Source organism: Vidua chalybeata, chromosome 2 (genome assembly GCF_026979565.1).
Source record: "Vidua chalybeata isolate OUT-0048 chromosome 2, bVidCha1 merged haplotype, whole genome shotgun sequence".
Lineage (NCBI taxonomy): Eukaryota > Metazoa > Chordata > Aves > Passeriformes > Viduidae > Vidua > Vidua chalybeata.
Window position 1 is genome coordinate 24,678,869 of NC_071531.1, and position 27,012 is coordinate 24,705,880.

Consider the following 27,012-nt stretch of genomic DNA (forward strand, 5'->3'; position numbering starts at 1 on the left):
AAGCTTTTCTACAGTACTATTCAAATATCATGATTAATACAACCTTTAAGCAAGAAAGAATTTATGTTCAAATGGAAGGGGGCATACCAAGCCACAGCCCATTTCACAAGTTACACCTCTCTCTATCCCAAGATAATACACTGTTTGAAACTTCCCTCTTATCTCTAAATCAAGACACTAAGAAATACAAAACTGCTTAAATGACAGCTGCAGAAGAATTTTTATTCAGCGATAAGTGGACACAATGCACAAGTGCACCACATGCAAGCAGACATGGAGCAAGTCAGGATAATCAATACTTGCATCTGTTTCTTTTTGATTCAACAGTGTCCTGTGTTTACAGCTGCATTTTGTATTTTTATATATGCTGTGATACAATCTATATAACTACATTGAAATACAGCATTTACATAACAGTGCAAAAGAGCAAAACAAAACATGGCACCAAGAAGGCTTTTCCTCTATAAAGATCTGTGGACACTTGTCTGTCACCATGATAAATAATACACAATTAACCATACATAAATTGCATCAATATGCCTTTTAGTGAAAATCCAGCAGTAATTATGGATACTTTAAAAGGTACTATCCACATTAAAAAGTCAGTTACACAGCAAACCTTTTCACTCATATGAGGACATTGTGACCACCTGCTTCCCCCTCTTCAAGGGTCCATGAATACCATAGTTAGTGGAGCAACCATTTTTATGGCTGTAGGACATACTGTGCACAGAATATGCTTCAGCTAAAATGAGAAGGTAAATACCACAAAAAAAAATCAAAATATTTTCACTAGGGTACAATTATTATTTTTTAATATTATTAAAAATTTACACAGGAATAGAGACCCAAATTCTCTCTCATCAATTAGGAAAACAATGCAACAACTTAATGAGATTTATATTGCAACATCCTGTCTTTCTCTGCAAAAGCAATACACTAGCAAGCCTGAAATATAGTAAACTAGAAAAAATTCAAGTGACGCTATTTTATTAAAACTAAAATTCTTATTTTTATCCTTGACTATTATCAATATTCTTTGTCTTCCAATATAACCAAAGGAGGAAATAAAGTAGAAATGTGGTAAACACTGATAGCAATATTTCTCTAGTCCAAGTTACTTCATTTTAACAGCAATAATCACTCATTAACAAAAAATACATTTCTTGCAATATTACATTAGTGGTTACTAGTGTTGGTGTAATAATGAAATCTTAGCATCCCTGTTCTACTTGCTATAAAAAAACTAGGGATGATGGCATTTTGGACATATATTATAAATATCATGTAAAAGTAGTATACTTGACTATTTGCAGTCCCAAGAGGTATTTCATTCATCCCTATGATACTAGGCTTCAATACTGTTAACTATACTAAGAAATAAAAAAGTGGATTAGAAGATCTAATCCCAGTAAAAACAGAAAGTACTTATTAATCACCAGTACAAATCAGCAGCTTAATTCTAGTTAGTGCTTAGTTCTGTATTTCATAAAGTTCTTGCCTTGGTTTTATCAATCAATTATCAGTCAATTTTATCAGTCAATTATCATTTCAGTTAATATACAAATTAAAACTCAAATATATGGCTAAAACCCCCCTCCTTTTCTTCTAACTGAAGGCATAAAATAAAGGAGTCAGAACTTCCAGAGCATCTACATTTTCATGTTTTCACAAAAACGAGGGAATTCTACATAACCATTAATCAGGGCCAGCTTTCAAAACCAGATGACCCAAAATTAATCAGTGTCAAAAGCATATACATGGATTTGGCCTAATTTAACATACTGAACCTGGAAACTGGATTCTAAGGAAAAAAATCCTCACCCCTATCAATTAATAGCTAACTCCCTCAGGTGACAGGGCCAAGTCCCTACTCTCTAAATGATTAAACTTGGGTTGCTCCACAAGCCTTTTGCATTTGCATCCCTGATTTTACCATTCCCATTATAGGACCTGATGTTTAATTATCTATCTGAAACATAGATGGAATTCAAAGTTAGAAAACTGTGAATTCACATTATTTCCTGTTCATTAAAACTGCTATAAACCTACACTGCTTCTGCTGCAAATAGCTTTGGTCAAAGACAGGTATCACCCATTTCACATTGTTTATGCAGTTCCACAACTTTTATTTTGGTTGGCCACTTTGTTAAAACCACAAGACTACATACTAATTGATGATGATAATTAAGGTTTGCTCAATTCCACAGTAAATTTAATGCCAAGTTTATCTTAAAAATATCCAAAAGTGAGTGAAAAATGTGAAATTATACATTCAAGACTGATGTGCTTGCCAATAACTGAGACAGCTTATTTCATTTTTCTATAATGAAACCACTTCATACAAAGCAATTAGTGCACTATTAACTTAAAGGTAACATATTCCCTGAATACTCTATGACACAGCTAAAAGAGTTAAATTTTATGGTAGATTAATCAAGGCAGCATTACAAAAACAGTAAGATGGAAACCAAAGGGTAAAACAAGGAATTAACTACATTATTCTTATTTCACTTACAACTTCAAAGTTTCATAGTGCAGGTTAAAATACAGTAACTAGTTACCATTTAAGATAATAAAGCTAGTTCTAATTAAAACATATTGCTAAAGTATTGATATTATTTATAAGCCATAGAGCTTATACTCAACATTTCTAGGTGAAAACTGCATCCATTTTGTCCATGCTGTAAGTTGCAAAAGTTTGTGAGCTTTTCTGAATGTTTTTGCAGTACATAAACCTTTAAAGAAAAAAGTTAACAGGGCAAATACATAATACACTAACAAACAGTAATAAACTAATGGTGAAGTGTGTGAATTGCTGTTTTGCACATAATGTTGCTTTTGCATTGTTTTCTATATTTATTCACCAGTGCAAAGTGTAGATTTCTTGTAAAAAATAACTACATGCTGAATAAAGTGTGCAGTTGGGGTCATCTGACAGAAGCACAATAAATATTTTACTATATCAGATGAATGTGCAACACTAATGTAGCACAATGGCATCATTTAAGGAAAATTAACTTTATTACTAGACATGCAAAATATCTTGGGCTTCATTACAGTTGAACACGTCTAGCTGTCATCATTATTTGGATCATGTGTCTGCTGTTTTGACTTTTCTTTCTGAAATTAGTATCTATGTTTACCAATCTAAGTTAGTAAGCTACACACACAACAATCAACAACAAAAAAAAATACCTCACTTACTCTATTTGCGCACCATGAGCCACAAGGGCACTTATGGAATCCATACTACCAGACCGTGCTGCTTTATGAATAGGAGTTTCACCAACATAATCCTGTAAAGACAAACTACATTTTGTCAAGCATAATCTTACTAAAAGTTAAAATACTATTATTACATTACTTTAATTAAGATAAGCAGATATATAAAAGCAGCATTTATTATTAGCTAGCAAATACATCAGGTACTTGATCATTACTTTAAAGTCTGCAGTTGGCTGTCAAGTACATTAGACTTTTAGCAAGTAACATTAAAGGCATTTAACTCACAAGATAAGCCTTATCCAATAGCTCAACAATCAGCAGACTCATATTCAGAAAACTGGTTAACCCTCCCAACATCCACCACCATAACACATTATTCTAACACCTTCATTTCCCGGCACTCCTTTCCCAATACACTGGACTGCGCAAGCCCTCTTGAGCTCGGGAGCAGCAAGGCCGAGTCTGTGGGACTGTGCTGCTTTCAGATCTTGCTGGCACACTGACACAGTCCTTGAGGGTTGCACCATCAGTACTCGCAGGAGAGGAGCACATACGCAGAGCTCTACTGTAATAGAGGTATGCCCAGTGTTCATAGGACAGGCCAGATCTCTCCCAACACATACACATTGATTCACATCCTATATATTTGTCTTTTCAGATTTTGTCAATTTATACTTATATAAATAATAAATATAAATATATTTATATTTATGATTTATAGATTACATTTTATTCCATTTATATTATTAGTAACCAGCACATCCAATCCTGTAATTTTTTTGCATAAAGTGCAGACATACTGGGGGTAGAGTATTGCTTTTCAGGCAACTCCTCCCCATTACCTGTCTTAGAGGTAACAGGGAGGATTTACAACAATTTTACAAATCCAAGCAAGCAGCAGCTAAATTCATGCATTGTGATCTACAGGCTGCAGAGGAAATTCAGTACTTGCAATTAACCATCAGTATTAAGAACCACAAAGAATCTGAAATGAAACACTGCTTTGGAGTAGCAAGTAAATGGTTTTACTGGTCTGCTAATGTGATTCATCCTCAACACTTCCACAGTGTAGTAAGGGTATGTTTTTTGTTTGGGTTTTTTTTTTGGCTTTGTTTTCTTCCCCCCTTCTTTTTGTCTTCAAACTTTTGACAGACTTCACTAGTCTGTTCCAGATATTAAACATGTTCTAACTGTATGTGCCTCAGTTTAGCTTCCCTGTTCCTTTTATTAAAATATCAACATTAGCTATTAAATTAACACAGCACCTTTACTAATTAACCAGTATTTACACACAACAGTGTTCATGCCTAACTCCACAGTACTGGCTAGACTTTAACTCTACTTGAAATGTGAATATATGCAAAATATCATCATAGTACCTAGAAGCTACTAAGTGTCTTAAATTGTCTGTCAAGCTTTTGAGAAATTTAATCCTATCTTTTAGACCATGTAAGTATAACTTGAAAATGAATTTTGGATATGAGGTATGTATTCTCAATTTTCTACTTGACAATTTTATTTCATGCTGAAGTATCTTTAGAACAAGTTACAAATTCACTGAGGGTAAGCCAGCTTAACAGTGCTTAAGACATATATTCAGCCAAACAGTGAACTACCTAGCACACCCAGCAGGGAACAATAATGACACCAAACAAAGTTTACTTTCTTCTAAACTAAGGAAAATTGTTGAGGCTGACAAGGTTTGGGCACAGGAAAGAGCAGCAAATGTCTTAGAGATTAGAAAAGGGCTATAAAGTCCTTCTTCCAAAGTGGATGTCTGCAGCTGATAAATAGAAGACTGCTTTCCAATTAAGTTTATGCAATTTTTTCCTATTTGTAACTTCCCCTGAAGTAACAGGAAGAGAAAGAAGTTTAAGAGAGGATAGAATTTTTTAAACTGTCATACATGGAAATTTATTCAAGGCTAATTTTTCCAGAAAAAAATTCTTTAGGTAATAAGTTTTCCAGTCATAAAAGCTGTCTTCTATTCATCATTCTGTTACTGTGTCCTCCTCTCCCCACTTTTGTTAAAGTGGTCAAAGTATAGAAAGTAAGTGATTTGCCTCTTTTGGTCAGCATTAGTATCAATCAATCAACAAGCCCAAGCTACAGGAAAATCACTCAATATGAAGTTCAGGTTAGGGTTAGTTGGCCATGCATATGACAGAGATAACAAAATCTCCCCTAGCCCTATAAACCTGGCACATTGCCCATAGTAAGATCTAGAGAACTGAATTCCAACATTGCTGTGGGGAAACACAAAAAGGATGAGAGAAGACCCTTTGCAAAAGGACTCCCCAGCATTGCATTAGAAGAATGAGCTAAGCTTATAGCAGCTACCACTTTCATCACCAAACAGGTAAGATTAGTATTTCAGAAGGGAATATATGTCTTGAGAAGGGCTGCTTTTAATCACTGGCCCAGAAAACCGTGTGTCTCAAGTTAAGGAATTAAAAAAATACTTTAAAAATTACAGAACACACAGATTTAGATTTTTATAGCATTGCTTTTAATTACAGCACCCAAATTTCAGTCATCACTACTATTATGTTGCTTTGAAATTCTCGTAAGGGGCCAAATATATTTGCACTGAAACACTTTCCTAGCTCTCCTCAGAAATTCACTCTAGATTATAAGTTAGACTAAATGGAAAAGAAATATACATAGAAAAAATATAAATCCCACTGAAAGGTGGCTTTTAAATTTTTCAATGCATACAGAAGGAAACAAAAGTACTCTGTTAAGTCTCAGAACAATTGTTTTGATTCAACAACTGGAATGGATGTGACCAAACAGGAAAACAAAGTAACATTTTTTTCCAAGAAGCTCCTGAGAGCAGTTCAGGGTATAGCCCATCTGCACATTCTTATGTGTAAGATACTTCTTCCCTATCTCTTTTATCTCACAAAAGAAGTTATTTTATTTTGAGAAGCTCTATTAATTCCTCACTACCCCTGATAACACCTCATAGTCCTTTAAATTGGTCACACTTCCCATCTGTGCTTGAGTCTGATGTAATCCGTTCTGTAATAATATTCCAGGAAGAGAAGCATCAATGACTTGTACTGGCCTTTCACAACTAGAGCAGAACTTGTCCCTCTGTTGCAACACTGCACAAACACCCCATACTTGTCTCCCAATCTAGAGGGTGCATCATAAATAAATGAGTAAAAAACTCAAACTAATTTTCATTATTATATTATCTTGAATGCTAAATTACATTGATTGGTTCTGTGGTTAGTAAATATTTTGTGCACAGTGCTCTTGAAGAAATGGCAAAAAATTAATGAACTATCACAGACACATTTAGTTTTTCCAACCCATTGCTGAATGTCTTCCTCCTTTCCCTTGGAAATAATGGCTACCCTTTCACACAGACAAGGGCAGTCTTCTCTAGCTTGGGGTCATGACTAGATTACCTTTGACTTCTATTTCATTTTACTGAATAAACATCTAGCTTCCTTCCTAATTATCTTTTTATTTATGTGGCTAAAGAGTCCTTTGCTTTTTTTGGCTTTAATCAGTAAATCTATCTCAGCTTGATTAATCAGTTTCCAGTTCCTCACTATGCTCTTAACCTCAAAAGACACTTCCCCTACTGATTAAATACTTTTCTCAAACTCTCTTCCCAGGCCGCTTTCATGTATGGGTATTTTTTTCAATTCAGTCTAAAGACATTTTTTTTACTCTATTTTTCCTCCCTCTGTCTTTTTTGGACCTGAATTCTGTTTGCTTGAGGATGGTCCAGTTGAATCCAGACCACATTTCCTATTTGGTTCTCCAAATTCCAAGTCCCTGGGTATGATTCAATTGATTTCACTCATTGGTACCTTTACATTCCTTCCATTTAGCAAAAAACCCCAACCAATCAAACCCAAAAAACAACCAAACCAACACAACAACAAAAAAATAAACAAAAAAACCCCAAAACCAAAAGCAACTTACTTGCAGGAATTTATTTTTAAAAATAAAAAGCTCCCACATACACTTATACTGAAAGCTTTCAACTATGTATACTGTTTTGGATGGATTACACTTCATTTTCTTCATAGTACCTGGTAATATGTTTTGGGTTTGTGACCAGCAAAGTGTTTTTAGTACACCAATGTTCTAGCTGGGAGTAGGCTGAGATGTGGCACAGCTGGGACCACTGACCCAAATGGACCAGAGGATTATCCCATACCATATGACATCATGCTCAGCAAGTAGAACTGGGGCTTCATTGCTCCAGCACTGGCTGGCATCAGTGAGGTAGTGGTGAGCAACAAAGCTTTTTGCACTGTGCTGTGAGGGTTTCAAAAATATTTTATCACTTGATTTTCTTGGATTTCTTTTTCTTTGTTTCCTTTTCTTACCTGTTAACCTGTCTTTAGTTCAACCCATGAGTTCTCACACTTCCCTTCTGATTCCCCCCCTCACCTCACTGTGTGGGGGAACAAGCAGCTGTGTAGTGCTTAGGTATCCACTGAGGTTAAACCTCAACACTGGGCAAACACTTCTAAAATACTTCTAACAAGTGATACGTAAGACACAGAAGCCCTTACTTGATAAGAAATACAAACTAACTCCATTCTTTAACTCAGCTGACTGAATTTCAGTCCTCTATCACATGACATTTCCAAACACTACTCATTTCTTACATTTCTTAGCACCTGTATCCCATCCTTTCTGAATCTAGGAAGTAGAAACTAGAGAACACTGAGTACTTTTCCTCCTTAAAAAGGCTTTTGTGTGCAAGTGAGAAGTTATGGAATCTTTTTATCTGGATTTACACCTAACTGTTGTTTAAAATAGAAACTGTAATACACCCAAAGAATGTTTTCTTCCTCCCAAGGATATCAGCCTACTTACAGTTCTTGCTCCTGTGGGTAGTATAACCCTCCTAAAACAATCTGCCACCACTGCCATATGATGGTAACTGACTGCACAAATATTAAGTTGCATCCCCTGTAAGGGCACAGTATTTCTTTTTCCTTCCCTTTATGACAGGTCACACAATACTTTTTTTTGGCCTATCAACAAAGGCAACATACAATAGAAATGTTTAATAGGCTGAGGCTACAGGGAAAATATATTTAAATTAAGTTTAATGATTTTCTAAATCAGAAAGTACTTTTTTATCTGATGTATCTAGTATATACAACAGCCCAGAACCAATCTGTGTTGTGACAAGGATAAAGCATCAGAAAAAAATCCTCAAAAAAACTAGCAGGATAATTGCTTTGCACTGTTACAGTGAACTAGAGCAGGCAGGCAGCCAAATGCAGGTCCTGAGTCACACTACTAAGAACTATTCGCAGGCACAGCCCACTGAGGGGAAAAAAAAAGAAAAATCAGAAACAGTAGGACATTGTCTTGAATACACTGATGGGTAGAAACAGACCATTGCTTAGCACTTCAGTTTTCCTCCTGTGTATTTTTATATGGTGATCCTGGGAGCAAGGAACTGCCCACTGATGAGAAACAGATGTGATTCTAGCCAGCACATAAAGTTACATAAGAGGGCTGGGCATCACAGGATATACTCACATAATTTATTTGGGGAGAAAAGTGCAGTCGGGACAAGCAGTTTTCAGCATCTGTCCTTCACTGCTGCTGCCTGAGAAGTGTCCCGGGCAACTCTCACCAGCAACAAGAGAAGACATGTTTAAGTTTTCCTAAACTTCAGGGCAGGCAGCATGAGCTACAATACAATACCTCAGGGCAGATATGAAAGCATGCATGCAAATTCTACTGAGTACCGGAGGTTTACTGTAAAACTGAGAGACTCGAGTGGATTCCTTTTCAGAAGCTATCCTTTTCTTTTTCCAGAAGTGAAGGGTTAGTCTGTAGCCAATGACCAGAAGTCAGTTTGGAAGGAAAAGTTTACTAGTTTAAATATCAAGCATTCCCAGATCTTTCTCAGCATGTGTTTTGTATCCAGTGTCCATGGAACACTTGTCCTCACACAAGCATTAGCCAGTGACTATGTCTGTTTGGAGTACAGCATCAGTCAGCGAGCTGGAAGGAATAAACAAAATACACATCAGGAAATAGTGCTCCAAAAGCTCAAAAGTGTGGGTGGAAGCCCTAGATGATCACCTAAAAGTGCTTGCAAATTAAATAAAGAACAGAGATCATTTAAGGAGTTCAAATCAAACAAGAATAGTAGAATTTGACTGCAATTCAATAAACAGCTGAGGGAACTGGGGATAGCAAAGCATGCACTGTGCTTTACATAGCCATGTATGAAACATTTCAACTATCTGTGGGATGAGTTTTCTGCTTTAGTTCTCACCAAGGCACACTGCCCAGCTTTCAGTGCTTGTGCATGAGAAAACAGTGCAACTGACCAGTTGTATCCCACAAACTTATAGAGGCTTTTTTGTTTCTACTACCATTTTAATTAAGCAGAGGTATCTTATTTTGCCACTGAACTGAGTTTAAAATACCTCTGGTCATGTGTTCAATTAGTATTTTGTGGGTGCAAAAAAAAGTTACTACATTCAGTGGTAACTCAAGTTAACTTAACACTTAACTCCAGTTCAGTGTAACTTGAGCCTACCATTAACGACATACAAGGCACCCACCGTGTCAGCTCTCAGTACCCATCTCTCGTGTCTGTGGTCTGTCACTGCCTCAGTCTACCCTAGAAGTCTGTAAGGCACTATCATCACTATCTGAGAACTTGACAAGGTTGAGGACTATTTGCTCTGGCAACAAACCAGCAACATACACACTCCTGAGTCACTGGCTTGCCTTAGTGACTTCTTTAAGCTGGAATGAGTCTCCTGCCCATTTTAAACTGCATATTATACTGCCTTCTGGTTTCTTTTACAGTCATCTGCATGCTGCCCTCAGCCCATGGAGAGATCTCTCCACACTGTTCTCTTCTTCTGGGAGCTAGCTGCTACTTTCTTCTTTGCTACAACCTCACTCGCTACACGTGATTTTTTTCCCCCTCATCATGTTCCAGGACATCAAGCTTGCTCTTGAACTCCATTTCAACCTTACTGGTCAGTTCTTCTCTTTATCCTCATAGCTGGAAACTTTCATTCTTCTCATTCATTCACTTTCATTCATTCTTCTCTTCTCATTTAGCAGTTATTTGTATATCTTTATTCTGTGCATGCCACGTCTCCTCTCTAATCACCATTTCTTTACATTCTTACCTGGTCTCCAGATGCATTTACAGTTCTTGTATTTTCTCTTCTGAAGATTCTACCACTATGCAGCAATAACTTTTTGCATAAGTTACTTTTGTCAGGTATCAAGGAGAAGATGCGATCTATAGCCTCTGCATCCAGCCACCTTCATTGTTTCTACAATTCTCCTGGTGTCTCACAGCTGTTCTCAATGCACCAGACTTCTTTTCTGAAAACTCAACACAAACTTCCCCATTTCTTATTTTTGCACAGCTTAAAAAAAAAAAAGAACCAAACTCTAGAAATGCAAATGTTTTAGTTCTTCAGCAGACTTAGCTTAACTCTACTGCATATAAAACGCAGTCTGGTCCTTAAATATTTTAAGAAAAGTATGATGAAAGATTTAACAGGCCAGACATTTTATGAATGCTGTGTTATACCACAGCTTTTAACAACAGCATATGCTGTAGTATTAATTAATCTCAGAATATTATTAGAGTATTATTAAAAATACTTTTGATTACCATTAAAAAGGATGTTATGCATGACCAGCATACATAACAGATTCATTCAGTACTTCAAACATTTTCCTCAAAAACATGATGATAGTTTTTAATTCTGTTACTCTACCAGAGTACAACACTCCGTTGCAGGAATTTTGCTATATTAATGCACTCTCTGCTACCAAAAATATGATATACTCACCTAAAACTAATGAAAGTTATTGTAGAAAAAAAAGGGGGCAAAAGAAACTTTTAAAATCACCTATTCATTCTTTGTTAGTCAAATACATGTTTCTCATTATTTTCAGAAAGCTATTAGAAAAGCTTTAGAAATAATCTAAAAGAAAAGCAACATAAAACCAGATGCACCTTAAAATAAATCAAGGCAGCTCTTACTAGTTAGATGTATGAGTGAATCATGAAGCACCACAAAGGTCTCATGGTTCTGTAGGTAATGGTAAAATTTTCAATTCTTAGCATATTTATTAAGTATTATGTTCCTCACTAGTCTTCTTCTTGCCCCTGCAGCGGCACTACAATATCAGAGTATTTGCTAATGCTGCCAACACCAAGGCAACATTACCACTTTGTTCAAGAAGCAGCAAGATGTCAATTCCTAAAACAAATATCCTCCAAACCCCTAGAGGCTTAAAGGACATTTATTAGCCCTACCTTTACTCCTATGTAAAATGTCTATAACTGATAATTAAGTCATTTGACTTCAGCTGATGTCAAAAATGAAGCATCTGTATGTTACTGTAAGGCTCATACATGTCATAAAAAAGGGATCAAGATACTCCTTGCAGAACTATATGCATATGTGAAATACACATTAATCCATACCTGTTTGTTTATGTTGGCCCCCACTTGAATCAACCAATTCAGGCACTGTGGATGTCCTCCAAAAGCAGCAATGTGGGCTGGTGTTTGAGCAAAACGTGTTGTACTGGCATTTACAGAAGCTCCAGCTCTTACTAACTGCATTAGGCACTCCAGCTTTAAAGACATGAGGGAAAATAAAACCAAAAACGTTACACAGATGTGCTATGACAATTAGCATGTGCTAAATAAGCACATAAAACCTAGAAGAGCTAAGCTTACTAGTAAGACTACATAAACGAAAAGCAAGACATAATATGAAATTTAAGATTTCCTCCCTCCTCCTTCAGTCATAGATCATACCTGAGAAGTACTTAATTCTCCAAATTGAACTCCAAAACTGAATTTCACCTTTATTTTCAGGAAAGAGGAAAAGAGGACATAAACACTTCAATCCTAACTACAAGAGAGATTCAGTTCACTTTTGTTAAGAGGGTAGAAAGGGAAGAAAGAAAAAGAGGGGAAAAAAAGGGGGAGAGCTCTGATCCAGCAAACATGATACTAACCAGATATTATTAGATAACATTTGCCAAAACAAAAGTGTTATTAGGAGATACATAGATGCACTCAGCAGAGTTTATATAAAGCTGGATCACAAAACCAAAATATTTTCCATTTCTTTAATGTATTCCTGGAGTGACAACAGATTAGTTAAGAAAATTAATACTTAAGAATATATATTAAATCTATAAAAGGAATAAATTGATTCCACCATTTTCTTGTTTCTTCAGATAAGGAACTGTTAAAAACAAAACAGGCTGCTTGTTTGTGGCACCACAAAGATAATAAAAGCCTTTTTTGTTTTAAAAATTTGCAGTAATTGTCAAATTATATTCTGCCTTCTTTCCCCAACATACTTACCAGAAGTGTCAGATAACCAGATACTATTTTTAAAGGTTCATAACTTCTCATTTGTAGAAACTAGGCAAACAACTGCTACGATGACCTCAACTTTCAAAAATAGTCAAAACAACACTCCTTTTCCTGTCACACAGTAACATTGTCTTGTTGATAGGAAAAGAAACTCACTACGCTGCAATAAACAATTTAGTCTAGGCATCCATTTACTGTGGATAGAAAACGAATACCACTGCACACAAATGCAACAGCAAAACAAAGACCCTTACACCATATCTCAGGCACTAGTTCATATAAAACAAATCTGTGGGTGTCTCAGTATATCACAATTAAAGAAAACATCAGCCACACCACAGCTGTGGAATAGTCCATCCATAAAGGAGCAATTAAAAATCATCTGAACGTGGGCTGGCAGCTTGACTCAGATAGAAGCATCAACATCAGGATTGTAACATTCTTCTCGGTTGCTGTACATCAGCCTTTCTCCCTCTCTTAACCTGCAAATTCCTGATCTTGCTGAATTACACACGAGATAAAAGTACCAACCACTGTAATAAAATATTTTATATTAGTTTTGCAAATATGTTGTCAACTTCATTTCTTTCCTTTCCTCATATAATTCAAACAAACACATATGAACCCTATCCCTTGAGATATACAGAAGTCATTTTTTACTTTTTACAGAAGTACTGTAATGGAGTAAAGGCTGGACACAGTTGTACCAGGAACTCACTATCTGCATGAAGTAAGGGTGAGGATAACGGGAATATTGCATATTAATGAATCTAGCTCCATAAACATCAACATGGCCAAAGTACCTTTTCAAAAGAAAACAAGCACTTTTGTTGGGGAAAATAAAAACATATTTAATAACTTGTTTAAGAAAATGTGTGACTAGATTATAATTTACAGCTAGACTGCTGAACTACATTTAGTATTTGCCAATATTAGACTTCCCATGATCTTCACATATTAGCACCCAAAATTGTTGTCAATCCTTAGTAATTACTTTAATTGTAACACTGTAATTATTAATCAGTCATGTGATGGAAAACACCTCTCCAGCTACACCAAGAGGTTCATCTGTGGTAAATGAAGGCAAAAATAAATTTCAGCCAGTTTTTAGAACAATAGACTTCATTTGAAAATATTTCCAGACAAGCACTACAACTTCAGGAAAGAATAATATTTCCTGCACAGGTACCGGGCTGAAAGAATTCCTTAATTAGACAGGCATTACAGCCCATTGACTGAAAAGGAACGAACACAAACTGATTCACCAGCACTATCCTGCACTGCTTAAATCTAAGATGGCCATACACCATGATTATTAATGCAGCTTCATTTTTAAACATTGTTTTTGCCTTTTTTTTTTTTTTTTTTTTTGCATACTCTGGCTTTAGAGACATAGGGCTTAAACTATGAATATATTTCATCCCATTTAAAGCTTGAGTATGGATCTTCTTTATCACAGCTGTCAGAAAAATCCGCTTCTTCCAACATTATGGAAGAACGAGATTAATTCCATCCACAAACAGGAAAAGTCAACATGACAAAAAACAATACCTCACTTGATCATTTATGCTTAAGATCGGGACACACAAGTCCACTTTCATTTAATAACCTAAATTTAATACAGTAGGTATTTCCAACCTAAAGCAGAGGTTAAATTGATTTTGTGAATAAAGACAGGCCTCCATATAGGCCACAACACTGGCAGAATACCAAGCAGGAGACAGGCATTTTTATCTCTACCACTTTTGTTCCAAAAGAAAGATGACATATTTCCTACTATTTGGCTTCCTATAATGTAAACAGTCAAATGACAAAAAACAAAAGCAGGTGAAGAGCACAAGCAAAGAGATGTGGTCAGAGAAAAAAATATTCAATTGCAAGTGATTAAAAAGAAAATTAAGGTTATTCCAAAACAAAGTGAATTAAAATTAAGATAAAAATCAATATTTTATGCAAGCCCTTGATTTTCTACCTCCCTGGTAGCTTTTTTAGACTATTGACATTTTTACATTCTGACCCATCTTTTTGGAATTCTGTGGAATACCAGTGTAATTTAGGGCACTATATAATTAACTCCAATTAAAATACAGAAACTCTAATGGGAATTAATTCACATCTCAGGAGACAAGCACTTTTCTGCAGTCAGGGAATGTCCTGAAAATGCAAACTCCACCAAAGGTACTCAACAAAGCAGGTAAATTTGCATCTGCTACCATCTCTAAAATGAGCACCATATTGTCATTAAATGCCCAGATATTAGAACTAGAAACAGGAGCTGCAATATCCATCACCTCCAATTGACTTTGCTGGTATTTTAAGTATTACCTGCAAACTGCAAAAGTATGTTTTAGAGAAAGTTATTGAAGAACTCTGTGTTTTCACTTTTAGTTGTAAGAGACCCCATTTTTACTGGTATTGGTGTTGCACCAGTATTTTCTCCCCGATAAGCCCCCTTTCCTCTTTCACATATTCATTTATAACCAACTTGACCGTTGCTGCTACTTCCTTCCTGAAGCATATCTACAACTGCATGCAAGAATTTAGCTCTACATAGCTTTACTGTAAAATTTTTCTGTACTGCCCTTTGATGCAGGGACAGCCATCTTCCATGTTCAACCTGCGCCACAGGCAGAGGGAAAGGAAACGCTCTTTGAAGTTCACCAAACCCGGACTCCTGCTGCGTGTGCAGGAACACATGTGTGTACATGTATGAACTGGCTTCGATTTAATTGCTCACAGGTAGTTCCAGAAAAGAACTAAATCAATTTTGTCTTTTCAGTGTCATACAGAGATCCAGTGAGAAGCAATGGTCTGGTGGACCATGTTAAGAACTGCCCCTATATCAGACAGATAGACATGAAGGTCTGTCATCACGTAATTTCTTCCAGGAAAAGAAAAAAAACCCAACAAGTGAATATCCCACAAAATCTAGAAAAGCAAAGAGGTGAAGAGAAAGAGACCTGTTCAGTAACTGTTAACCAACACTTCAAAAATTAACATTTGAAAACTGTGGTACTTTGAGAAACAGAAGAATTTTCCATTTCCTTCAGACGAATGTGAATTTGGGAAAGAAAAATGCCATAAATATGAATGTAAGACACGCATCTGAGCAGCTCCTGTGTCACTGCTGGCAACACTCAGCTAACTGGTGAAAGGTACACGTGTAACTATGCCACACAAACACAAAGCCAGCCGGGTTTGGGATCCAATTACACTACTGTAACTTTTTCAAAGTGCTGTGCAGTTTTTGGCTCTGAGAAAGGAACACAACTCGACTAGAAAGTATGTAGCTAACATCCATAAATTGCTGCCTAGATCTGATGGTTTTCAGGAAAAAACATATGAACAAAATTCTATAAAACCCATTTACAGCTCATGTCACCTTTGTAAGTCTCATTTAATCTGCCAGATTTCCCCCGAATATGTGACACCATCACCCATCAAATTCTGCCCATACCTAAGAATGAAAATAGCAAATACAAGCACAACATGTTCCAGGCCGACTTGTTCCCTTTGTTTGCTATTTCTGCAGGAGTCTCTTCAACAGAAACTGGAATGCACACAAAAGCTCACTCAACCTAGGATGGTTAGCAGAAAGCCGAAGATGCTCAAAGGAAAAAACAAAACAACACATACACTACCCAAAATCCATATCAAATAATCCAGTAACTACTACCTCGCAAAAACAAGACTGCTAGAAGCTCATACTGAAAAGAAATTCTTACAAGACAGAAAAAAGAAAGAGAAGAATGTAAGGCCAATTAGTAAATTAGTAGCTTAATATTTCCTGCGAGTGTACTTCACAAGGAAAACAAAGGTACTGCACTTTTTTGGAGTGCAGATTATTAACTTCTTTCTCAACAGATGAAAGACTATTCTACATTTTGGATTTTGTGGGTTTAGGGTTTTTTGTTTTCCCTTGTTTTAGGACAGGAAGACTACTTAGCTAAAGCTGCTTCTAAAAGCTTCTCAAAGAAGCAACTGCAGATAAGATCACATAACCTATAGAAACCATCTCCTAATGCCCTTTTATAAACCATGACAACTGCCTAAGTACATCAATCTTCCTCCTCTGGCACACAACCAATAAGCAAATACAAGTATACGAGAAATGGGAGGGAGAACAAGAACAAAAGCCCCTCGAATATTGAACTCAGACAAATCAATGAGGAAAAAAACCAGATCCTAACCCTCTAGGCTAGAACCCTGTATAGTCTGAGATAGTCACTGCACCAGAAACAGGAAACGCATATATTAAAATCGAGAAATTAGAATACCACTCATTCTAACATGTGAAATTAGGGTAGCTACTTCTTATGTTTCGGTCTTTTCTGCAATATAAAGACGCCAATGCAGAAAATTCCATACGTATGAACCACAATTTATTTTTCCTACTGAAGGTGAAAGGGGAGCGCCTTACAAGCACAACAAGCACCTTCTACCCGAACTCCTACCGAGCCGGTTGTCATAACACGGGCACCACAACACAACGGTCTCCAGGTGCGGAGCCTGGGGACGACACGATCGCGACCAGACCGCGCAGACAAAGCGCGAAGCGCCCCGGGAGGGAGGGCCGGCATGGAAGGAGGATCAGCCGAGGGCGGGGAAGAGGTCGCGCCGCGGCGCTGCCTCCAGCCCGCATGGCCGGCGTCCGCCGGGGGTGTCCGGGGGGGGATCGGCTGCTCCTCATCACTCGCTCCTGTGCCGGTGGCCCAGGCGCCATTTGGCAGCCCGAGCGCGATGCGCGGGGCTACCCTTTCCTGTCACCCGGCAAAGTACCGGGGAAGGAGAGCGGCGGCTGCCGCCAGCAGTGGGACTGGGATGAGTGATGCCGAGACGGCAGGTGCCGCCAGCCCCGTGACCTGCGCCACCCACGCCTCGCTGACCGCGGGGACAGGAACGGAGCCAAGCATCGCGGCTGTCCGCTCCCGTCCCGCCCGACTCCCTGAGGAGCGGCAGGAGGCGGTGAGGCGAGGGAGGGGGGCGGCGGCGCCTCCCGGCACAGCGCGCGCTAGGGGCAAAGATGGCGCCGCGTTGCGCGCGAGCGGGAATCGCGCCCTCCTTCCCCTTCTCCTTCCCGTTCCCACCCCCGCTCCCGCCGCCGGCCGAGCCCGACCAGGCCCCACCTTGCCGAAGTGCGCGGCCCAGTGGATGGGCGTCCAGCCATAGAAGGAATCCTCGGCCGCCAGGTCGGAGCGAGGCGAACTCTGGAGCAGCGCGCACAGGGCGGGCAGGTCCCCATCGCGGCAGGCGCGGTGCAGGGGGAAGCGCAGGGTCAGCAACTCCTCGCTGGAGAAGCCCGCCTCGGGGCCAGCTCCCAGCGACATGGCGAGCGGGAGAGCGGTGAGAGGGAACAGGAAGGAATGGGGGAGGGAGAAGGGGAAAGAGGAGCGAGCGGGCGGGCGCGCGCTGCCCTGGCGGGAAGCGACGGCGACTGCGGCTGGCGCGCGCGGCCCCGGCACAAAGGGAGCGGGGCGGGGCCGCGCGCGACGCTCCGCCCCTCGCGTGGCGGGGCCGCGCGGCCCTCGGGGCGCCCGGAGCGGGGCGGGCGGGCCCGCGTGAGGCGGGGCGCGGCGGGGAGCGGGCGGCCCCTCCCTTCCTCTGCTCTCCCCTCCCGTTCGTGCTCCTTCTTCCTCCCGCTCCGGCTTCGCCTATCCCTCTCCCCGCCTCTCCGCTTTTCCTCTCTCCCGCCCTCCCTTCTCTTCTCTCTCTCTCCCCACTCGCTTCCCTTCCCTCACCCTTTCATCCTGTCCCTCTTTCTCCCTCCCCTTTCTCCATTCCGCTCTTCTCTCCTCGCCCGCATTTTCCCTTGTCCGCGGCGGCAGAGCCGCTCTCGCCGCCACCGCCTGGGGCCGGTGTGGCCGCAGCGGCCGGGGCAGGGCGGGAGCGCTTTGCGCTCCCCGGCGCCGCGGGTGACGGCGCCGGCCCGTGTGTCCGCGAGGAAAAGGTGCCGGCGACAGGGCTGAGCCGCGGGGCAGCGGCTGTCCTGGTGTTTGTTCCCGTACACCACGGACGTGCTGTCAAGCCAGATTCAGCACTCGGAGGTCACTATGGGTTTGTGCTGCTCAGTGGATCGCAAACCAAAGGCTAACACTGTCAATGTCTCTTTAAAACGTCAATGCCTGATTTTAAATTGTTTAAACCCAAAATCAGTCCTTGGGTAATGGGTCCGCAGAATTTTTAAGCAGCTTCTGTTGGTTGCTCCTGTTTTCTCTCCGAAGTACTTGTGAACGTCTTTTTCTGACACCAGTAAAATTGAATTGATGATAATGAAGAGTACAATTGTTTAAATATAAGTACACCCACATGTCCCTGAAAATCACGGAATCACAGAAGCATAGAATGGTTTCAGTTGGAAGGGACCATCCAACCCTCCTGCCATAGTCAGGGACATCTTCCACTAGACCAGGTTGCTGAGATCTCCATCCAACCTGTCCTTGAACACTTCCAGGGGCTTCCACAACTTCTCTGGGTGTCAAGGAATATTCCTCTTTCAGTATATATTATTAAGCAATGCAAGCCAGGAATTATATTCTGAGGCAAAGAAGGAACAAATAAATTTCTGTTAAAAGTGTCAACAGACCCAGGCTTTAACATCAGGCTAAATTGATCATTAAGATAGTGTGAAATATCTTTTTCTTAATATACGACTTCTGACTTCTCAGAAATTGTGATTCTGTAGGCATTCCTCACATTTATTTGGCTTCTTTACATTTTGGCATTTGTAAAGCTGTGTGTGTACAGTATCCAGTGCTCAGAGATAAGGTTCCAGCACAAAGAAACACACCTGCACACAGAAAGAACTGCACCTTGGCTTATAGCCCAGCACAAAACGCCCCTCCAACACACGCATCCCATGGCAAGTACTCTTTTAGTACATATGTAAAATCTTAGAAAAAGAATTGGACAGTCAGCATATGGGGCTATTTTTTAGCCTTCAAGAAGGTGATTAAGGAATTCAATCATTGTGGAAAGGCACTGATAAAGAGTGAGTGTTTGGTTGGATTGTACTGCTGGTCCTTTCCAGAAATCTGCTGCAACACCAAACTGAAGATTTGGTTTAAGATTTTCCTTAAAATATCATAGGTATGGCCTGAGCTATCCTGGCTTTAGACTGTAAAAATGGATTTAGAGTGTAAAAATCACAGCAAAATGAAACACTGGTTTTTTGTATTCTCAAAATACAAAATCTGCACATAATAACATACAGTTCTCTGTATTTAGGAGTAGAAGCACAAGACTGGTATCAAGATATTTAACTCTAAATTCATAAAAATAATTAACTTGAAATGTAGCTATATTTTTATAGCTGTATCAAGTCAGAATATGAAGATGGAAATCTTGCTTTCAGAAAACTTTTGTTTTAACCTTAGCTGTCTTTTTAATTTAAACTGTAAAGGCTTATTTAATTATTTTTAATCTGCAAAAAGGGAATAATAAAATCTTGTCCTGAGTGGTGGTAAGAAGCTCAATTAATCAAAGTGCTTTGAGGTAAAAAACAGAACACTGTGATATGCATATACAGACAAGGCATTTCAATATGAGGCATTACTGCAGCTAATATAGTATCCCCTATATATTATTATATATTCACCAAAATAAGATATCACTTCAGCTTCTAGAGTGCTGCCAAGTTATAGATCGCAGAATAATGTGCAAAGGAGGATGGATTACAAATCAGCCCTTTTATAGATGGTGACACTGAAGCACGGGAAAGCTAAATGCTTTGGCCAGGGGAGGGAGTACTTTCAGCTACAGCAACTTTCAGTTCAGTCCCTTATCCTTAGCCTTACAAAAACAAACATTTTATTGGACCATTTTATGTTGGACCTGGCCTTTGTTTTCAAAAGCTCTGAAAGTTCATCATCCTATATGCACTTCTGATCCTGGCTTATGAGGATTTTTTTCCCATGTGCAGCTAGGCAGATGCTAACACTTTTATATTTGCATGCCTGGTTTGGGAATTGAATAATGCAGATCCTGTATGATGGAGCAATTTAAAGAAAAAAAGAAAAAAAAAAAAACACAAAACCCAAAAACAAACAAGGAAAAAGCCAAACCAAAACAAAAACCCCCAACCTATACCACAGCTTATGTCATAAAAGTGGACCTTACCAAAATGATTGGTATTAAAGAACAGGTTGAAAAAAGCAATGTTTTTTATAGTGTAGTGTATAAGCACTGACATAGTTGTTCACATATTGTTTATAACTATCATAAAAGGCAATAAATGTAAAGAACATGGGTTATAGTGAAGAGGAACAAAAATGAAAGATTCCTGACCTTGAGAAGATTAATATTCAAGATTTGCATGTGTTTTTTATCTCATACAGGGATATAGAAACTGCCACACCAGACAAAGCAGTCTGGCTAGTTTCCTTATGGACAGTGACTTCATTTACCTGCCAATAATTCCTACAAGGTAGCCAACTACCATTGCATTTCTTTTGAAGGGGTGGAAGGAGAATGCAGGGAAGGGAAGAGGCTTTAACAGTGCTGTGCAGGAATTCAGCATGTGGAAATGAACTCTGGTATATCTTGTTTTGTGACTAAATTCTTTGTTATGAGGTCAATCTTTTTTATTTCCATGCTAGTGATCTACGCCAAAAGTTCCAAAATAGCACAGCACAGTGCTCTCTATACGAGACTGATTCCGTAATCAGTCTGTAGTTGGTATATGACTTGTGAAATCACATTTGTCTCTCTATTTTTTGAAATGTGAATCATTATCCAGATAAATGTAAAAATGTGTATGTTTTGATATTCTGCATTTCCTTCGACTTCCTTAAAATAATTTGGCAATGGACTCTATAAGTTAATTAAATTTAATAGAAATAAAATCTTTAACTACTGTCATATCTTGTGAAAGTGAGGACATGGAGATTCTGGGGTATTTAATATTTCATTTCAGTTACATTATAATTTATTCTTTTGTACTTCTCTATCATTATTGTGGCTTAATTCTGTACAGAACAAGACACATCTTAAAGAGGTTTTCTACAATCTTGCTGTGCAAAAGATCAGATACATAAAATCTGTTTTGTGATTCTAACTTCTTTCTAGATGATAGATCTGGTTTCCTTGAGCTGCTATTATGGTATGTTTCCACATGGCATAATTCAAGAAATTGAGAATCATGGGTTAAACTGTGATTTATAAACTTTTATGAAAAAGGGGCACAGTGGTATGTAACATTTCAGGTTTTTTGCATTTTCTGTTTTATATAAAGACATTTTAGTTTAATATTTTTTTAAACTGAAGCCTTTATTGGAATGCAGTAATTAGTATAGTAAATATTTACAGTATTATTTATTAAAAAATACATTCTTGGTTTTTTTAAACTACTCAGAGTTTCACCTGCTAAACTTTTGTATTTTTGTATATTTGAAAAAAAAGTAGTTATTTGTAGTCCTATTTGCATTAATTTCATCCTCAGGTCTATTCTTGGTCTTTTAAGGGAAGTGAGAAGCTTTGTTTCTGTTTCTGTCAGATCAAGGAGGTAGACTTCATGTTTTGTTGGGGCGTTTAACAGAATTAAATTTCAACCAGCAGAACACACAGGAGCTTGTAGGCAAAGTGGAGTGGAAGAAGAGATTGGTTCTATTTTAGTTAAGTTTGCTTTTATGCTCTCTTTTGGCTAATGGCACAGAAATAAAATGGTCTATAAATGAAGGCTTCTTGAATATTCACTAGTCTAACAAGTATATACTTTAAAAGTAAACATGTTATTTTCCACGTGGTTCGTGGAAAATTATTTGCTATGTTACTTATCTGTAGCGTAGTCGTCTTCTCTGTGCCACTCTGGTACAAATAAATTATATTTGCCTGTTTTTCTTTTCAGACAGGTTGAATATGGAGCATTTTATAATAACTTGTACTGGACAAAGTCAGGATTCTGTTGGGATGGGTTTTTTTGTTTTTGTTTTTGGGTTTTTGGGTTTTTTGGGTTTTTTTGGTGGTTTTTTTTTTTTTGTAAAAAGTACTCAAGAATTTTATCAAATACAGAATTCATTCAAATACCTCCATTTTTGCTGTAGCAAGTTCGCACTGGTTAACACTTAGGGCTTTATTTAGTTGCCCATACATACATTTCTAGTGCCATTTGAGATGCTCAAGAGTATTTGTCACTGTTGCCAGCTGCTGCTGCAGAACAGGATAAGTTTACACAAGTTCTCTGCTGTGCCTGCAGAGCTGATAGATATCTTAAGAGTCTGAAGGCTTCTTAGGCTAACACTTCTCCACAAATGTCATTTAAATTGATGTGCTCAGTCACATAAGGAGTTCCTCAAATTTTGTCTGGACCTGAGTCCCATTAAACCTTTTGTCTTTGGAGGAGGTTGTCACAGAGTCAGTGTTTACATCCTACATTATGCCTGAATGTAGTTCTGGGTCTCTGGGTCATTGTAGTAGCTACTTGTGTTTCATTTTATTTTCTTTTCTTTGAGGGTGATTTTCCAAAAGGACAAACTTATTAAGATGTTATTCATCTTCCTTTTTTTCTTTCTTTTTCCTTTCTTTTTTATTTTTTTCCCTAAAACTCTCAGTGAACTGTAATGAAAATGTGACATTTCTTTAGATGCTATGAATTTTTTTTAGCCATGGTGGGAACTTTACATCATTCTTCTAGTGTAAATAGAGACTGACTCATAATTTTCAGGGAGTAGTTCAAAGATTAGATTTACTTCCTATTTCTGGTTAAATCAAACCACAGCTGAGTGGTGCATCACTTGAAGTATGTTATTCTTATCTAGATTTTTAGCTGCCTTCACCTTTCATCAGCAAAGACCAAGTGTTCTATTTAAATCACTCCTAAAACAGAATCGGAAATAAACACTTTTTTTTTTTTTTTCAGATGGAAATTATTGGGTAAAAGAGCTGAAACATTTTGTACAAGCTAATTTCATAAACTTAGAAACATTGGTGCTCAAGTGCTAAAACTGAGTGTGCATAGTATGTGAGGCCTCTGGGGGTACAAAGATCAGAAAATTAATAGCAGCAGTAGCTGCTAACATGGAAAAAAAAAGTCATGGGTGGAAAAACAGTAAACTGAAAATCCTTTATCCTCCTTTCCACTCCTCAGTTCTCAGAGTTTTGTCTGGCAAGAAAAGCAGGGAATCTGTCTGACTTTCAAATAATTACTGATGTATTACTCTGTTGGAGGCTAGTAGCAAAGAGCAGCTGTGCCCTGTAGACAGAGCCAATTTCTCCCCTTCCCATCCCCCATTTCTGACTGCCTTCCCTGGAGAAAACAATCTCACTGTTAAATAAACTAGGGTTGGGTTGCAAGACAAACCAAGAGTTCATTGGGAAAATATTTACTCATGTGTAAAGAAGCTCTTTTTAAAAACTTTGCTGCTTAGGAAACGATGCGATTTTGTGCGTAATAAATAAAAACAGATTTGTTGCACTACAGTTGTAAAGCTGCCATCTTTTATGAGCCTGGGAAGAGTGACCTTTCTCATCAAAAGGCTTTGTCAATTCTGCCTCTGTACAACTCTGCTCTTCTTCATGTATGTGAATCATCTGGGCTGTGCTCAGCTGAGAGGTCTAGTCCCTAAAAGATAAGGGAGTTAATTATAGTTCTTGGCTTTTTGACAAACTACCTTTCTTTTTCCCACATTCCTTACCAATTTTAACTGAAAATTAACATTTCTTGAGTGGCAAAATACCAGTATTGTGTTTAAAAACAGTACTGTAAGAAATCAATACCAAACCATTTCCATTTATATTGAACCTGAACCACAGCAATGAGAAGGTTCTTCAATGTCCTCATCTTCAAATTGTGTCCTGACTGTAAAAATAAAAGTAAAGGGAAAAAAAAGAGGAAGTTAACATTTACGGTGAATATAAATCTCACTTGCTGATTACTTGGATTTAGTAAGTAACTCCTATCTGGAAAACTGGATGGGTTAATCTAGAAACCTTCGCATGGGAAAGTATTTAATGCAGGTGAAAATGCCATTTCTGCTTACAAAGAGAGGAAACAAAAATCCAGAGGAAGGTGAAGAGTGTGAAACATCTGTTTCTGAGCCTAGCAAGTGTTCTTGAAACCTGCACCCTATGCAGTATTAGATGCTTGTATTTGAGGGATTTAGTTCTTGCTTCTCAAAAAGACTATGCTCCTCCCTAAACCATGATTTAATAAAGCAATTGTGGCACCAGATTTTCATTGGAGATTGGTGCCTGGTGTTCCGGAGAGGGATTGAACAAAAACTAAACAGCCTGTTACCAGAAATGGTTTCTATTTCAGCTTGCATCATATGAAAGGAGCCATCTTGTGGTTGTCTCCTTGGCAAATAAAATGTTGCTGTAAGATTGCCTTGAAAAGCTGAAGTAAAACATGTTTCTATACCTCTGTGATGATTTTTTTTCTGTTGTTTAGAAATGGAACCTTCCAAATAATGCTTGACCTTACAAATGTTTTTACTCAGAGAAATTTTTTCTATCAGGTCCCAGTTCTATCAAATCTTCTGGATTAAAATAGCACATCTGTCTGTTCATACCGGATTAAACTAGGTGTGTTCAGTCTGCATTTCACTGCTAGTCAGTTCATCCCAGTATTTGCTAGTCCTCTGAGCTCAGTTCTGCACTCTAAATTTTGTTTTAAACTGACAATCATCAATAGCATGTCCTCTGAAATACAACTCTTAGAGGAACTGTTTGTGATGCTAAGTGATCTATATCTATCTATCTAGATATGTAATCTTCATTGAAATGTGCTCACTAGGAACTCTGCATTCCAGGTACAAGGCATCCCTACCCTTTGCTCCTGGACTTCTTAGGGAGCCAACATTTAGATGATACAGCAGTCAGATTTCTTCATCTCTTTGGTGATACACAATAGCACTTACCAGTTTTAGAGTTTGATAAATCCACAAAATCCTGAGTAGATGAGCAAATTTATTTTATGTAGATTAGCTCACTGATGCTTGTATCGATTTATTTAAATATATTTTTAAAAATCCCCACCAAATACCCTTAGTTAAACCATATAAACACAAGCTTCAGATAATGTTTCATGTTCAATTTCCCTAATAACTTTGAGTAAGGTTATGTATGATTCAGCTTGGGTAGCTATCTGCCTACTGCAGTTTTTAGTAACTAAATGTAGTATCTAGGCCAAGGATCACCATAACTTGCTGAGAATACAGAAAAATGTTGCAGATTTTATTTGACTGCTTTTTGATATTGATTGGAAAGCAAAAATGCATGGAATCTATATTTCTGGTAAATTTGTGCACATATGACAACTAGCAGATAAGTCTTAGTTAGGAATGTGCCATTTGAGGTTTATTGTGTTCCTCAGAGTTGAAGAAAAGATTGTTTTAGGAAAATGCAAATCTGGAATTGGGGTTTGAAGTGAGACTAGTATTTGTTCCTGCTGAAATGGAAGGTATACTTTGAGATCTAGGAGAGACAGGATTAGTAATAGTTTTTACTACAACCGGCTTGGAAAAACCTTGTAAAAATATATTTTGGGAAATAATTTGAGACACTGGATTAAAATTAGATCTGATAAAATTTTCAATCAGAGAATACTGATTGCTTTTTTTACTGAAAATATGTGTGGGCTCCTTCAGAATATGTTTTCTTTGTTAAGTATAACATTTTTTAATGAAAATCTGATTTGAAGAAAATTACTGCAATAGTTCAAAACTTCATACTAAAATTGAAATTTTTTAAGCTGTGAAATAAGATGCTTAAGTTTCTTTTCATTTTTTAGTATCTTACTCATATCGTTACTTTTTTTCCTCAGTTAAACAGAAGACTTAAAAAATTGTATTTTTCTTGAGATGGAAAAATCGTTTTCAGTGTCACTAAATAAAATCAGTCAAATGACGTCTCACTGAGAAAATTACTTAATTGAATGAAGCACCACAGTTGTAGAGAACATAAGTAGGGAAATGACAGGTATCATGCCATGTAGAATTTGGACATAATCTATCAGTAAGATTGTGTTTACTCTGCTGTAAGCAACAATAATTTTCATGCATAATCATAGATCTTTACTTTCTACTTTAATTACTTCTGTCTATCTTGCATCTGGTAAAGGAGATGCAATCTCTGGAATGAAAAATGTAGGAGAGGATTGTAACCTATTTCTTGGAAATAGGTTAAAAGCAAATGAGTTAAAATATCTTCGCTCTGAAAGTGTTGCAGGTATGACAGTGATGATTATTCTGAGTGCTGGAATAAGAGAAACAATATATATATGGGATTATTTTTCACACAAATAATCTGTGCCTATATAGGAAAGTAAGTCTTTCAATGTACAAGATTCTGGAAGATAATAGATTAGAATAACAATTTAAAATAATATTGGTTAGCCTGCCTGATTTCTGTAGCTGTTAGGATGCAGAAAGTCTCCTTTGAAAAACTGAGTCAGTGCATCTCTCAAGACATCC

At 38.0% G+C, this 27,012-nt stretch overlaps 1 protein-coding gene across 1 annotated transcript in view; it reads right to left on the reverse strand.

Moving 5' to 3' along the window:
* Positions 1-18,045, reverse strand: part of ANKRD10 (ankyrin repeat domain 10) — a 37,554-nt gene extending 19,509 nt beyond the window's left edge. Inside the window, exons 1-3 of the mRNA XM_053936511.1 lie at positions 17,734-18,045; positions 11,699-11,851; positions 3,208-3,299 (exon numbers count right to left, since the gene is read on the reverse strand). Coding sequence (XP_053792486.1) covers positions 3,208-3,299; positions 11,699-11,851; positions 17,734-17,934 — 446 coding nt within the window. The 5' untranslated portion in view covers positions 17,935-18,045. The remainder of the gene's footprint in view (positions 1-3,207; positions 3,300-11,698; positions 11,852-17,733) is intronic.
* Positions 18,046-27,012: the final 8,967 nt, after the last annotated feature.